We start from the raw sequence: 15,653 nt of genomic DNA, 5'->3' as shown, positions 1-15,653 counted from the left end.
ATGGTGCTGGGGACATAAAACTGGGCATAGGTCTCACAGTCCACAGCCTGGAAAGACAGACTCTGCCAAGGATCTGAGCCCCCCGTGAGAGCCCTCAAGACTCCCTGTGACCATTTAGGCCAAGAAACCACAGCACCACTCTGAATTTTAAAGTGGAATATCAATCTGAGAGGGCGGGCAAGTGGAGTCTGAAGGCAGAGCCCTGGCTCCCTGTCTTGGAGTCAGCAACTCAAGTTTGCATCCCTGTGTGTAACAATTGCTCCTCATAGTAAGTTTGGCTAAGTCTGTTCCCATGAGGAGATTATTATTCATGGATCCTCGGAATCAGTGTGGAAGACCATAGGGCAGGAACAGAGACATTCTGCCTGCCAGGAAGTTGCCAAGGACTAAGCATCAGTTTCCAAGTGCATTTTTCTTCCTCTTGCTCCCCTGAATTCAGGTGAACTTGGGTCCATTGAGCAAAAAGAGCAGCCCAAAATCTGTTTGGAAGAAGTATTAAGGCCCCAGACTCTAGGAGAGAAACTCCCTGAGCTGCACCAGGATAGAATAAATCTGTTTGTCACCAAGTCATCACCTACTTTAAGGAACAGCCAGTTCTCTCCCTAGAGAAGGTTGTGATTCTGCCAAATTCTGCATGTGCAAAGCCCAGTGCTGAATCAACGGTGGGGCAGAGTTTGGGGAGTGAGGGAAGTCAAGGCAATGGGCGAGGCTGGCAATATCCTTTCTAAGACTGCTTGAAACCAGAAACTCACCACTCCATCCATAACTGCCTAAAATGGCCTCACAGTGTGACCTGCATGAACCTGCGAGTGTAGGTACTCAGAGAAACTGAGGCACAGAGAGGCTAAGTGACTTGCCCAAGAGTCCATTCTAAGAGGTCCTCCATCATTCCCAGCCATACTGTGAAAGAAACATCAGCCAATAATTAAGATGTTGGAAGCTGTCGAAATAGCCCAATTACATCATCTAATGGCCAACGCTGGCTAGGGAGAAAGAATTTTTTTAAAAGAACAAAAATGGGGCAATTGTTCTACCACAACTGGGGAGGAGCAAGGAACAAAGCTGTAGAGGTGGGGACAGCAGATCTGGGGTTGGCCACCCCAAAGCCCTCCCTGTCCCTGAGTGTGAGGGTTTACATGGACACAGCCTCTGGGCCTCTGACAAGGCCTCCATGCACGCGTGGCTTCTGCAGGACACAGGAGAGCACTGGCCTGGGAGTCCGAACACTGGGCTCCAGTCTCCTCCCTGAGCCTTTGCCTTCTTACCTGTGACTCTGCTCCTGCTCAGTTCTCACCATCACAGGAAGAGCTCTCCAGCCCCCATCCAACCACTCCATTTAAAATTGCCACCCTTCCCTCCCCAGCATTCCAGGTCCCCACCACCAGCTCTAATTTTTTCATAGGAAATATTATCTTGCCCTCTAACACATTATATAATTTACTGATATATTGATGGTTGTAGGCTACTAGGGTGTAAGCCTCATTAGGGCAGAGATTTAACTCTTATTCATCGATGCATATCCTGACAGCCTGAAATGCCTAACAATGGATTTTCATTTAATAAATATTTGTTTACTGAGGGTGGTGATTCACATCTATAGTCCCAGGTACTCAGGGGTGGAAGGCTGAGGCAGGAGGATCACTTGAGTCCTAAAGTTTGAGGACGCAGTGAGCTATGATCATACCACTACACTCTGGCCTGGGTGACAGAGAGAGACCCTGTCTCCAAAAAGACAAAAAAATTAAATTTGTTGAATGAATGAATGTTCACACATTGGCTTTTGGAGTGACATTGGTGGAGAAAGCTCCTTTTGCAATGCTCAGTGCTCTTCTGACCCAGGAGGACTGAAGGGTAGCTCCCAGCCCAGTGAAGGGCCCCCCTGCCCAGCTGTGCAAAGGCTGTGCCTTCTTCTTCTTGCAAGAGCTCACCAGCATAGCAAATGGCCAGCAGCCATGCCACAGACCAGATCAGCAGTGGCCTTCCTTCTGGAGGAGCAAAATTAACTAATGGCTGATAGGGAGCCGATTCCTCAGGGGAGGGCTGCCTGAAGAGCCAGAGACAGCGGCAGGCAGGGCCTCAGCCGGTGTGATGCTGATGTGATGGGGACACGCTTAGTGGCTGACAGCATCTCTGTCTTACCCAGCAGCTCTGCATGTTCCCAGCAGGCTGTTCCCTGCCGTCTCTTAGAAGGATCTAATGCCCGGTGGAAACCAAGTCAGGGTATTTGTGAGGTGTAGAGCTTTTCTTGCAGCAGTTTTGGCCCCACCAGTGACCACGCCAGGCTTTCCTGGGGATGAGAGAAAGGCAGGGACAAGAGAAGGCTTTGCCTGGCTCTACCCTGAAGGGCCCAGTCAGGTGGAGTGGGCTGGGCCAGAGAGAAGCAAGGTGTAGGCCTGGCTGACCAACTACGGGCACAAGCCACTGCCTGGTCTGTGCCTAGGTGCCTTCTCCCCTCCCACCATCCTGCCAAGGGTGCCATGACCTTTTCCCGTAGTAGGGAGTATACCCTGGGGAAGGTCCCTTTCCCTAACTGGGCAAAAAGCCTACCCTGCAACCTTGCTGATGGTGATGACAAAAATGCCTGTCTCCACCCATGTTGCTCACTGTAACATGAGCCCAGAACCACTCTTACTGAGGAGGAGGAGGCCCAGACAGGTCAGGAGACTTAAGGTCAAACAGCTGGCCTGTGGCTGACCTGCAGCAGGTGGCTGGGGATCTTGATATGCTGACCATGGCTATTTTCAGTGGCATTGAAGATCCTGTTAGCGTTTCTCTGTGTTACCTGCTGCTGCCCTTTCTGGGGTGCTTCCCATTAACACTGGTGGCCTCAGATGGGATGGGGCTGGTAAGATTCCTTGCTCCTTTCTTAGGGACTCTACCTACACCGTTCTCCTCACAGAGGTGGAGGCCAACAGGGGTGGGACCCCCAATTACACACCAAGAGGCAGCTTCTAATTTTTCACTAATGCAATAGCATGGAGCTGGTTTGTGCATCAGTCTAACAGCACAGAAACAGACCACCACTCCTTCTGGCAGCGGCACGTGCAGCATGACACACAGAGCCTCAGTGGAAGCCAGACACGCTGGCTGTGAACAGAGAAGCACAGTTGGTGGGTGGAGTGGGGGAAGACTCCAAACCTACTCCATGAGCAACAGCTCATGAGGTAGGCTTCACGCCCATTTCTAGATTCATTCATTCCAGAGGCCAGCCTTCCCAGAAGACAGACCCTCTCCCACCCAAGCCTGGTATTGTTCTCAGCACAGGAGGTAACAGGAGGACAAGTGAAAAACATGAAAAGCACCCCAAAACCCAGTCTTAATCATTGTTTGTGAGTGCATTTCATTAACTACTTAACCAGAGTTAGCTCCCCACTCTTCTCATCCTCCAGGCTGATCTCTGCACTACTATCTGAGCTGTACTTCTAGAACACAGAGTAGATCCTGCAGTGGCTTCCTATAACCCAGAGGATAAAATGAAATTCCTTTACACAGAGTGTGCTCACTTCCACTCTCCATGCCCCCATAAATACTTTTATCCCCAAGTTCAAGTCACACCAGACATTCCATCTTTCCATGTCACGTAAGCCCTGCCTGCCTGCCTTTGCACAGGCTAGCCCCTCTCCAAAACACCCTTGCCCTAAACTTCTCTCTAGCAAAATCCCCCTATGGAACCTTCAACACTCACTCAGCTCCCATATTACCTTCTCTGCATTACCTCCCCATCTTCTCCCCTCTCCATTCCTACAATCTTGCCCTTTAAACCTCTTACAGAATGAATGAATAGTGTTATGTTAAGTTTATCATGTGAAATTGCCATCTTATTAGGACAAAACAGGCAAATATCAGCAGTATGTGATGTGATATTTCATATTATAAAAATGTCACTTATTTCTATGCTAATGTGCTATTTCCCATCTCAACTGTAGTAAGGGAACTGCACCGCCCTGTTTTCTCAGCATCTGGCACGAAGGGTGGCATATGGTGGGCCCTGATTAATGCTTGCTGAATGAATGAGCCCTGTTTGGCAAGCTTTTGTACACTGCCTGTTCTGCCGTGTTGTGTGCTCTAACACAAAAACAAAATCGAATCCAGCACTGGTGTAAAATATCTTACAAATTTTTATTCCAGCCAAGCCAGGCTCAAGATGTTTGTGCAGGTCAAGTGGAGCATGAGAACATCTGGGAACATGCAGGGAATGGGGAAAGCAAATTGTTCAGGACAACTACCTTTCTGGCAGGAGAAGCAGAGTCAACAGTTGATGGAGAGGAAGAAGCAGCTGGATCAGGAGACGGAAGGCGAGAGGGAGGAGATGGAGGATGAGTATGAGACAGGCCTTTAGAGAGTAGTTTATTCTGCACAGAACAGAAATAGAAGAAACAAGGATTATCCCAGGAGTCACATATGGTGATACATGCCTCAATCATGCAGTCCCATGCCTGTGCACTCAAGAAGGCAAAGAAAGGAGACCCATGTCTCAGGACAACACAGAAACCCCTGTCTTTGGAGCCAGAAAGGATTATCTGGCTCCTGGTTACACTGCATTCTGCTGCAACTATTCCAGCTCCCTTGTCACACCAAAATAGCTCATGCAGATTCAATCTGTTCCTGCCTACATCCGCCTCAGACACCGATGCCAATTACCAAAGCCCTCACCCTGGAGCTTGGTATGAAGTAGCAGCTGCGAGCTTAGGAGAGGAGAACCCTGGGCTGCTTTAGGGCAGGTGGCCACAGCAGGGGCCTCTATAGCTGCAGCAAGCAACTGTGCTAGCCTCCTGGCAGGCATGAGGAATCCTAAAAATGAACGAAGTGTAAAGCATCCTTCCCACGCCAGTGACTCCACCAAGTAGCAGAAGAGGAGACTAAGTGAAAACAGTGGAGAGGCAAGTTCTAGGGACAGGTGTGCTGTGAGGGAGGGAGAACTTTACACATACACCCACCTGTAGGATCTCATTATCAACTCTTTCATTTCCTCTTGAGCACATGCTTTTCTTTTCAGTAAATTTCCAAATAAGTACCTGGCTTGGAGGAGGCTGTACTTCCTAATTCTAAGGCAAAGCCATTCTTGTTGGCTTGACTTTATCCCATGGGGAAGCAGAGCCCCAGTTACAGCATGTGGTTGGCCTCATCATTCAGTATCTTCCTGATCAGGGCCACAGGGAGATTTCTCTCCCACTCAAAAACATCACAAGCAACTGGGTAAAGGCACTGTGATTCTGCAACTGATGATTGTTTCCTCTTTGTGTTGACCCTTAGGAAGCTCAGAGCCTGCTTGGAAAATATCTAGGGTCTACCGGCTTGTGCTTCTTATAGTAATGCCTTTCTCGATCTGTGTTTACTTTCCTGTCTTAGTTTTTCCTTTCTCATGATGTATTTATTTATTTTGAATCTTCGCATTTGGGTCTTTTCTAGATGCCAGCTTGTATTATTTGGTGGCTTGAAAAATAAAGAGCTCTTCATGCTATAAAAGGAGGAAGGAGGAGAAAATTGAGCTCAGAGCCTGATTCAAGGTCACCTGGCTGGATGTCCAGCATCAGGTTCCTGGGGGCTCTGAAAGCCCCATGTTTACCTGCGGGAAATCCCCGTGTCCAAACATGGAGGCAAGGTGAGCCGCCTTCTCCTTAATGTTCTTTGTGTGAAATTCCCTGTTGGCCAAGTTCTGAGCCCTCTTCTGCAGTGAAGGTGAGAAAGGAGAAAGAAAAGAGAGAGAGTGACAGAGACTGAGACAGTTGGCTTCCAAGAAGTGGGTGAGGGAGGCAGCTGGGGGCCTTGCCTGCTCACCACACACAGCAGGATGAGAGACAGGGGGTGGGCAGAGGGAGGAGGAACCCACCTGGGTAGGAGGAGGGAGGGGAAGAAAGGAAGTCACCCAGACACGGACAGAGACGGGCAAAAAGTGAGTCTTTCACCTGGAGAATCTTTTCCTCCACTTGCTGCAGCCGCCACAGCACCCCGGAAAGAGCCTGCGCCCTCGGGCGGGTAGAAGGCAGGGTAGCGAAATTTTCTGTCCCACCCAGCTGTAGGTCAGACTTGGCTCTGGCTCTCCAGGGCCTGCTCAGGCACTCGCTGCCAGCAGACACTTGCTTGAGCTCTCTGAGCACGTGCCCCGTCACGACCACAGAGGGGAACTGGGAAAGAGGGAAAATTAAGCTTCCTTCCCTACTGCGGCCCTTTCATACACCCTCACCATGAGGGATCCCCCATGAAGACCAGAGACAAAGGGCGCACCAGGTGCAACCCTGAGTAAGATTCCAAACTAGCCCCAGGTGTTGACTCTCCACTACCTGCATCAAAATTGTCTGGCCTCCTCATTCACAATACACAGTCTGGGGCCTCACCCCCAACCCCCTGAATCAAAACCTCTACAATGCTGGTTCTCAATCCTAGCTGCATACTGACATTTAGGGTACTTAAAAAAAAACACCCAAGCCTGGGGCCAACCCCCAGAGATTTCGATTGGATTGCTCTGGACTGGGCATGAGACATCGGTAGTTTTTTAGGAGTTCCCCAGGTGAGGCAGACAGACATAAAATTGCTGCACTGTAGTCACATCGACCTTACTCAACCTCCACCACCTGGGAGCAACACACAAATGCTAATGCTGACCAGACAACTTTGTGGCTTATGGTCAATAACAGTGATTCTGTTCAGATTCCAAACTCAGGAGCACTACCTGCCATAAGCCACACTCCATGACTGCCAGCTGCCTTCCCGCCCGCTATGCAGGTCCTCAGCTACTCTGGCACCGGGAAGGCCTTCGCCACATCCCAGCCTTACCCCTTCAATGGGTCCAGCCAAGTGGCCACCTGGGCCCATTCCAACATCACTTTTTCATTGATATGGAAATCAGCCTATTTGAATGGTCTGCAGATAATGCTTAGTGTTATAGGGCATCATACAAAATACCCTGTGGTACAGTTTATTTTTCCCTAGCAGCACCATCGAGAGCATGGTATTTGGTCAATTGATACCTCTGACTGGCTAAGGGATCAATAAAATGTATTTTGTGATGTTGCATACTTGGTTATTCTTACCTATAAGTGTGGTGACATCAAGGTGTGTCCAGAAAATCTACAATCAGCCCTACTTGGGGTGTGGGAAGAGCCACTGACCCCACCCATCTGGATCAAAGTCCCCTCTGGCTTCACCAAAACAGCATCCACTGGAAGGAGCCCTACCTGCCTTTTCAGAGGAGGTGATGGGCTGGGTGTGGCCTCCTCCGGCTTGGGGCAGCAAGAGTGAACAGGAGGGCCGGAGGAAGAGCACAGGACCGGCTTACCTATCCCTGAGACACGGCGTTCCTGGGAGAAGAAAGGCGAGTCCAAAAAAGCAGCCACAGGAGACATGAAGGAAAAGGTGAGTCAGATTGAGAGGCTTGGAGGGAGAAGAGAAGAGGAGCAGGGAGACGAAGTTTGCAAGTGCAGAGGAAGCACTGGGCTGAGCTCCTGCAAGCCGGGCCCAGCTGGGAAACTTGAGCCCTGGCTCCCTGTCCATGTGAACAGCAAGTCCTGGAGTCCCCTTCTCATGGACAATGTGTGAATCCCAGGGTGGCTTTGCTTTTGGCTCAGACACAGGGCCTTAAGCAGGCACTGCCAGAGCCCATGCCAGGCCAGGGTGGCTAGGCCAGGGTGGCTGGCCCAGGAGTCTACCTGGAAACAGAAAAGCTTCCTGCCCACTCAAGGACAGGGACGCTCCGGTGCTTCTGATGGAATTGAGCCCTCATCAGCACTTGGGGACTGTGAGGGGCCAAGCCTCCAGAATGGGCAATCAAGAAAATTTGTGGAGAGTTACAAGTCTCAAGGAAATGGCCCCCTTATAATAAAATCCCTTCACTTCCTGGAGAAGGTCAATTCTCCCAGGAGGGACACAGTCCACATCAAGACTAAGGAGACATCCATGGTTGCCTCAAAAGCTAATTAACTATGAGTCTGTCCTCCCAAAAGGAGTCTCATTCTGTCATGTGACAGGTGTTCACCATAGAAAAACCCAACCTCTTTTCCCAAGCTTCTGTAATGTGACAACAGCACCCTAAAGGAAGTTCAGGGGAGCAAACGGAACCACGAGGCACAGACCTCGGAGCCGGAGTCAGGAGGAAGCCTACAGCCTGACGCAGCATTCTGCCTCCTCCAGCCTCACACTAACCCCCATCAGACAAAACAGCCCCGCCAGGCTGACCCTGGTGCAGGGAGAGAGGGGAGTGCCAGGAAACACCTGGGAGGTTGGCCTTCAACACTGTGAGCTCAGACTCAGTTCCTCTGGTTTGGATGGATCTTCTCACTGTGGACTTTGTACTTTCCCAGCCAGCCAGCCTCTCAAAGCTCCTTCAAACTGTATCACCTCAAAACTGGCTGCAAACCAAGTCACGGTTGGAAAGCAAAACCAAATTAGGGAATGGATTTATTTAATGCAGAACAACCACCAGCAAACTAGGCCCATGGGCCATATCTGGCCTGCTCCTGTTTTTTGTAAATAAAGTTTTATTGGAACACAGCCAGACTCATTTGTTTAGGTATTGTCTACTGCTGCTTTCATACTACAATGGCAGAGTTGTAACAGAGACAGTATGGCTTCCAAAGCACTAAAAAACTGCTATCTGGCCTCTTATAGAAAAGTCTGTTGACTCCTGATCTAGAAGGAGCTCAAGTCTCCTTGGGACCAGGCCTGGCTGGCATATCTGAAGTCTATCAGCAGCCAGAACATTCCTGCTGAAAAGTCACCAGGAAGTTAGGTCCAGTGAGTATTTGACATGACTCACCTGCTTCATGAGTGAGGGGTTCCGAGTGCTCTCCTCAAACTTGGCCAGCAGCTGATTCGCCATGGACTTGACTTTGTTCTGATTTCCACCTTCCTTACTGCTCCCACACTCTTGATTGGAGCCCAAGCTACGGCTGGAAAAGTTTGAAGGCTGCAAAGGTTGAAACGGGACACTGATGGTTGGATCCTGGAATCTGGATATCAGAAAGCAGACTTGGGGACTCAGGATGTGGGACTAGCTTCCCGCAGAAGGGCTCCCTCCATGGTCTGAGGAAGGGAGGCAGAGGCAGCAGGGCCACCCCCGCAGAGGCAATGCTCACAGGAGGGATGCGTCTTTCCAAAGGATGGGCACAGCTACGCTTGGGAGCCAGGTGGTTGGGGTTTGAATCCCGACTCTCATTTCTTATCCCTGTGATGTTGGCGATTTACTTTACTTCTCTGACATTTTTTAATGTATAAAATGAGAACAGTAATCTACTTCACATGATTACTGCAAAAACCAAATATAATCATGAAGTGTTGAACAAAATGGTTTTCAAAAATACATCATCTGGCTGAGAAGAGGAGAAGAGCAGGGGTTGGGGGCCAATGAAGGAAGCACGGGTGGGGGTCACTCAGGCAAGGCCTGGGCTCTGGAGATCTTTCTCCTTTCTCCTCTGTACCCACCCCCAACTTTAACCAGCCCTGCTCTATTTTTGCTATCTTTTTAAAGAAAATTTTTAATTTAGAAACAATTTTAGATTTACACAAAAGTTGCAAAGATAGCACAGACTGTCCCTGCATACCCTTCACCCAGCTGCCCACAGTGTTAAATCTGGAATAATTGCTCCTGTCATCAAGATTGAGAAATTAACACTGGCACAATACTATTAACTAAATTATACACTTTATTTGGATTGCATCAGTTTTTCCACTAATATCTTTTTTCTGTCCCAGGATTCAATCCAGGATCCCACACTGCATTTCATCACCCTGTCTCCTTGGTTTCCTACAAACTGTAACAGTTTCTGTTACAGAATGACACTTTTTGTAGGGTACTGAGCAGCTGTTTAATAGAAAGCCCCTCAATCTGGGTTGGTCTGATGTTCTCTCATGATTAGACTTTGGGGAAGGACACCACCGAGGTGAAATGCTCTTCTCATTCCAGTACAGCGGGCTGCATGATATCAACGTGACTTATAAGTGGTGATGTAGACCTTGATCATTCGGTTATGCTATTTTATAAAACGGAGTTCCATATAAGATTTCTCTAGCTCATCTGCTAACAGTAAAAACTTGAAAATGACCAATGTTTACTAAGAATGTCTGTTCCCCCTTACTACGGGATCTCCTCCCACAGGCCTCAGGAGTATAAATGGTGCTGCCACAGCAAGTGGGCAGTAAGTTTTCCCAAGCACACCAGGAATGTCCCTCACAGGAAGAGACATTCTCACGACAACAAAGATGTGTTCATTTAGAAGAAATTCGCTGGAAAAGGCAAGCTATAGTTAATTTTTTTTTAAAAAGATCCCTAGGTGTGGCAGCCCCATGGGGAACCTTGTGTGTAGAGCCACTCTGAGTGTTGGACGAACACAAACCGAAGAGGCATACCCTCCTTCAGAGTGAAATGTAACTGTGCACAACAGCACAGGCTTGAGTAAGAGGCTGTGCTTACTTGGGTGATCACTATTTGTACAAGACCAAAGTTAGCCAGGACAGTGGGCCATACAGGCCAGCACTTTCAGACATTAACGGGCCCACGAATCACCAGGAAATCAATCCTCAAAAACAGATTTGCTTTCTGTAGGTCTGGAGTGGGCCCTGAAAGCCTGTACTTCTAACAAGCACCCAGCTGCTGCTGCTGCTCCTGGATCTTGGATTACATTTTGAGTAGCAAGAATTTAGAAAGAATATTGCTTTGTTAAAACTGACTTTAAGCAAAACCGTTGCCCCAGGAGACTGTCCAGGGCTATCTCAGAAAGGGTAGACACAAACCAGATTTCTTCCCACTCCAACTCCTAGGTTGCCAATAACAGAAACAACACTCACATACCCTTAAATAAGCCATGGGTGAAAGGTAGGAAAAGACTTCCACCTGAGACAAAGTGTACCCAAGGGAAGCTTCTTGGGAATAGGCAGGAGCAAATCCCAGGCCCTGAAGCCAGAGAGCTGACACCCGTAATCTGGGAGATGGAATGTGTCTGTAGCCTTGTGCAGTCTCCGCTTCCTCTCTGTGTCTCTATTTGCTGGCTTCTTGCTTACACCACAGCCAAGAGGTGGAGAAGGAACAGTGCTTCCTGAAGTGCACCTTCAAGAAGCTCTAGGAAAATGTTCAACCCAGGGTGTTTTGAACTCATTGGGTAGAGCGGGTTTGTTCATATTTTAAGATGTGAACTGAACTCGTTTTTCTTTGTCAGTGCTTCCCTTTGACCATCACAGATAATGGGTTGAATGGCTGGCTGCTGCTTTCCCCAAGGTGAACCTCATGACTCTATTTATTATAAAGCTCACTGTTGTGAGGGGCAGCAAGTCAGACACGAACAACCATGTCATGCAACTATACAGCAATAAAAACTCTTCAACCATAAACAGTAGAAAAAGTCCCTTCTACCTCCTATCAATCAGATATCAATATATTATACAGACCGTCCCTCATGCCTCTAAGTCACCATTTTGAGGTCAGCCAGTAGGCTGGCAAAAGCGGCATCCCACACTTCGCTGACAATATGCATGCTTGTGGAGTTGGAATGGCTTTTTTTGAATGACGTGTATATCTCAGGTCTCTTTTAAAAGCTGCCCAGGGAAGCAAGAACTGACACTCTTTCCCCTTGATCAGTTTTTCAGAAGCAGGCAAGAGATTCAGGCTCTCCTTTGACAAAGTAACCTGTAATTTTCTTCTTTCACCAGAAGGTGGCACTTGTGGGCACCAGGACATATGCCTTAAAGGCTAAAAGCAAAGGAAACACAAATGGATACAAACGATGATTGGGAGAAAAGTGGGAGTGCTGATGCCTCTTTACTATTTACTGTTAACAGTGGTTGTATATTGATTAACATGTGTCAGATACCATGTTCATCTTATTCATCTTTAAAAGTCCTGCGAAGTTTCACGTATTTCAAGTGTATCATTGCACGTTACAGACATGAACCACATCCTGGGAGGCTGTGTTTCTCAAGGTTACACAGCTAGTAAGTATTGAAGCGAGATCCAAAACCCCAACTGTTTTTCCATCACGCCAAGCTTGGAACCCAGTGGTTCATGAGAGAGGGAAGGAACAGGGCCAGGCTGCTATCACAGTGAGGCGGCCTGTGGCCACTGGTTGTCAGGAAACGAGCCTCTGTTTAAACCCACACTGTGTACACAAACCTCGTCCAGGTTATTGAAGCCCTTCCGCCTCCGTTTGTTCATGTCATTCTCTCCGGTTTGACCATCCACCTGCAATGGCCAAGAAAGCAGGGTGAGCTCTGGGGGCCACCAAGGGCTTCAGTCCCACTAAGATCCCTGAGGGCATAGGGCTGGCTTTGAGCTGGCGCTGAGGATGTGTCCCTGCCCACAAACAGCTATCAGCCTACAGGCAGGAGTGGTAGTAAATTACTCCGCACCGTGACAAATGCTGTCACAGGGTTTTGTTCAGGCACAGTGGAGAGAACCTCACTCCACCTAGGGAGCCAAGGCTTCGTCAGAAGGGGCTGGAATTACACCCCAAAAGATCTTCATGAAACATCAAAGCAAAAAGAATCCCGGTGACATAGGCAGGGCAGGGATGATCTCCATTGCAAAGTGGCCTTGGGCTCAGAGCAGTTTAATGGTTTGCCCAAGGCCGCAGCCAGGTCTGCTGATGCTTTCAGTGTGCTGCCTTATGGAGACCACCTGGGGTCTCTCTGCACCCAGGGAGCCTCTCTCCTACAAGAAGGTGACCGGGTTCACCTCACATGGACTCTCAGGGCTCAAATGAGCTGCCTAGGGATTTGATGGCAAATCAAGTCTGCAATTCACTCACCATCACAGATCCTAGTAAACAATATTTTATTAACTTCAAATAAGCATTAACTATAGCCTGATGACTAGCGTGACCATACAGCCTAGTTTGTTGGAGGTGGAGGGCAGTTCTGATTTACCACTTTTTACCCCCAGCCTGATTGTTAACAGCGCCCCCTTCACTCTCAGAAGTCTCCTGGTTTAGATGATACATGACATGGTTGCCCTACTGAGAACGCCTCACAGCCCACTCTCTGCTGCCTGCATCTGGACATTGAAATCCAGAAAGCCCTGCTCTACCCAAGCCCATTGCATCACCCTGCAAGGGCTCCCAAAGGGCACTCGGCTGTCAGGCTTGTCTCCTCAGGGAATGAGCAGAACTCTGGAGGCCGAGCTGATGCTATGGCTGGAGTGGGAAAGACTGAATTTAGTACCTCCTCCGTACCCCATGGGTAAGCCTACCCTTGTCGCTGGGCTAGGGTCCACCTAGGCTCCCCCATCCTTTTCTGGGGTAAGACCTCTCTGCTACCAGTCTTCAGCCACTGGAGCCTTCTCCAAATGGCTAGTTCTGTCAGAACCAGGGAGCCATGTCCCATTGACCATAGATCCCTTCTGCAGGGAGCCATCTACCCTCTCAGAGGGGGGCTTCCATCGCAGGCCCATATTAAATCCTAGCCTTTCTACCATTTTGGATGCAGGGGGAAGTGCTGCAGGCCACCTGCTCACCTCAAACCCAGGCATACAGCCCAATCAGCCCCATAAATCCTAACCTACCCGATCACAGGAGGATTCTTTTACCTCCTGGTTGTTCTGAAACAACAACCCTAGCTATGGGTGCCCCAACACACAACCCAGTACGCATCCCCTCCCTCCAACAGAAAGCACCTGCATCCTCATCTCTTGTCCTCTTCATCATCCCCTGCCCTCTCCCCATATTTACCAGCACCAGATTTTTTTGTTTGTCTTTAAAGACAAGATCAACCACAGTTTAGTCCATTGATATTTGTTCAAAAATTTGGCCCAGGCAGCACAAAACAACACATCAAAGGGCCCTGCCTTCTCTTGAACATTTTCCTCAGCTTCTAATAAATCATTATTCTGTGAATGGAAAAGATTTTAAGCCAAAAGCTTGGGCAAACACCAAGAGAAACAGATGATCTTATTTGCAACAATGTTGGGTCTTAGAGGAACAGGCTGTCTGGACCCCCAGCTCCACAGCCTGGGAATGCTACTCTTGCCAGCCCAAACCTGGGGCCTGTGAAAGTACAGAATGTCCTACCCAACAAGAATGCTTCATGCATAATCTTAGGGTTTTCTGTTGTTTTTTTTGGTTTCTACCTTAAATGAGGATTTGGCTTTTCCTCCAAAGGGCAAAACATTTTACTCTCTTTTGTACTCAACAAGCCCAGGGTGGGACTGTTCCACGGGAGCCTATATAGATTGAAGACAGCCATATTAGCCATGGGCTTATGAAGGGCATTCCTGGGGAGGCTGTGCCCACCAGCAGCTCCTAAGAAGACTCCAAATCCTTCAGGGGGAATAAAGGACATGGATGGGGACAACCTCAGCCCCCTCTGACCCACCCTGACCCATGGGACAACCAAATGCAGTCTGTGGAAAGGTTAGCAACACACTTACCCAAATGGTTTCTACTCTTCCTTATGAATTTAACATTGAAGCACTGATTCTCAACTAAGAGCTAGGCTAAAACAAAAAGGTTAAGAACACTCAAACCTAGAGATTTATCTACTTTTTTCTTATCTGTATATCTATATTTGTGAACCAAAATTGCTTCAGTACTCCCTTTTCCTTGGACCCTGTTTCACTCTACAAAGAATTCAAAGTACAAGAAGAAAGAAAATACTTACTGTGCCCAAAGAGAACATGCGAATAAATAACTTATGTTCTTTTCCCATTAATGTTTCCAGCTCTTCCGCCCTAAGAATACTTTCTTATCATGATTTCCCAATGATTTGAAAGAGTCTATATACCAAAAGGCATTTATTAAACTAATTGGTTTTCCTATTAAAAAAAAATCAAAGACGTAGATCTGCCAATCTGAACATTTATTTGATCAGCACAAGATAACCATGTTCCCATACTGCCCGAGTTAATGTGATTTTAGCTCAAAGCAAACAAACTTTATATTTAGTTAGCTGGTATAGCCTAGCCCAGGAATAATTTAGATATGGGTCATAGGAAGAGAGGTTGACCATTGCAGGCTATGGTTTTGTTGATTTGGGCAGCAGCTATGATAGTTAAGAAGATGGCCAGTGATAGCAAGAGAGCTCTTTCTTCAAGGAATCATGGATTTGAGCATTGGTACTAATTATTTCCCGGCTGTGTGATCTCAGGAAAACCATCCAACTACTTTGACTTCAGTTTCCTTAACTATAAGAAGGGATCTTATATTGTTTAGTTCATAAGCTATTGTGAGAGTAATGAAATCACAGATGTAAAACACTTCTTCAACTATAACGTGCTAGACAGTAGTCTCCCCTCATCCATGGCAGATACATCCCAAGGCCCCCAGTGGAATCCAGAAACCATGGATACTGCCAAACCCTAGATATACTGTTTTTTTGATCTGGTAACTGAGACAGCTAAGGTGACTAATGGGTGGGTAGCAAATACACCATGGATATGCTGGACAAAGGGATGATTCACATTCCAGGCAGGATGGAGTGGGATGCTGTGAGATTTCATCATGCTACTCAGAATGGTGTGCAATCTAAAACTGAATTGTTTCTGGAATTTTCCTTTTAATATTTTTGGACCATGGGTGAACACAGGTCACTGAAACCCTAGAAAGCAAAACTGCAGATAAGGAGGGCACTACTGTACGAGTATTAGACACTATTAGTGAGGCTAGTGTTAGTAACATAATTTATTTTATTTATTCTCTTTTTGGGGACAGGGTCTTGTTGTGTTGCCCAGGCTGGAG

At 47.9% G+C, this 15,653-nt stretch overlaps 1 protein-coding gene across 22 annotated transcripts in view; it reads right to left on the bottom strand.

Moving 5' to 3' along the window:
• The window catches only part of MICAL2 (microtubule associated monooxygenase, calponin and LIM domain containing 2), a 254,029-nt gene that overhangs the window by 114,331 nt on the left and 124,045 nt on the right, over positions 1–15,653 (bottom strand). For 14 of the 22 annotated variants that reach the window (XR_004069309.3, XR_004069312.3, XR_004069308.3 and 11 more), the window contains 6 exons: positions 12,098–12,166; positions 8,753–8,902; positions 7,176–7,298; positions 5,907–6,125; positions 5,567–5,668; positions 4,227–4,352 (listed from right to left, as the gene is read on the bottom strand). Coding sequence is in view for 15 of the 22 variants with exons in the window: in XM_031007619.3 (XP_030863479.3) it covers positions 4,227–4,352; positions 5,567–5,668; positions 5,907–6,125; positions 7,176–7,298; positions 8,753–8,902; positions 12,098–12,166 (789 nt within the window). In the remaining 7 variants the exon portion in view is untranslated. The remainder of the gene's footprint in view (positions 1–4,226; positions 4,353–5,566; positions 5,669–5,906; positions 6,126–7,175; positions 7,299–8,752; positions 8,903–12,097; positions 12,167–15,653) is intronic. The other 8 variants (XM_055356264.2, XM_055356261.2, XM_055356260.2 and 5 more) reach the window with 1 other exon arrangement.

The sequence above is a fragment of the Gorilla gorilla genome, chromosome 9, assembly GCF_029281585.2.
Source record: "Gorilla gorilla gorilla isolate KB3781 chromosome 9, NHGRI_mGorGor1-v2.1_pri, whole genome shotgun sequence".
Lineage (NCBI taxonomy): Eukaryota > Metazoa > Chordata > Mammalia > Primates > Hominidae > Gorilla > Gorilla gorilla.
Note: the sequence above shows the minus strand (reverse complement) of the source record. Positions and strands in the feature narration are given on the sequence as shown.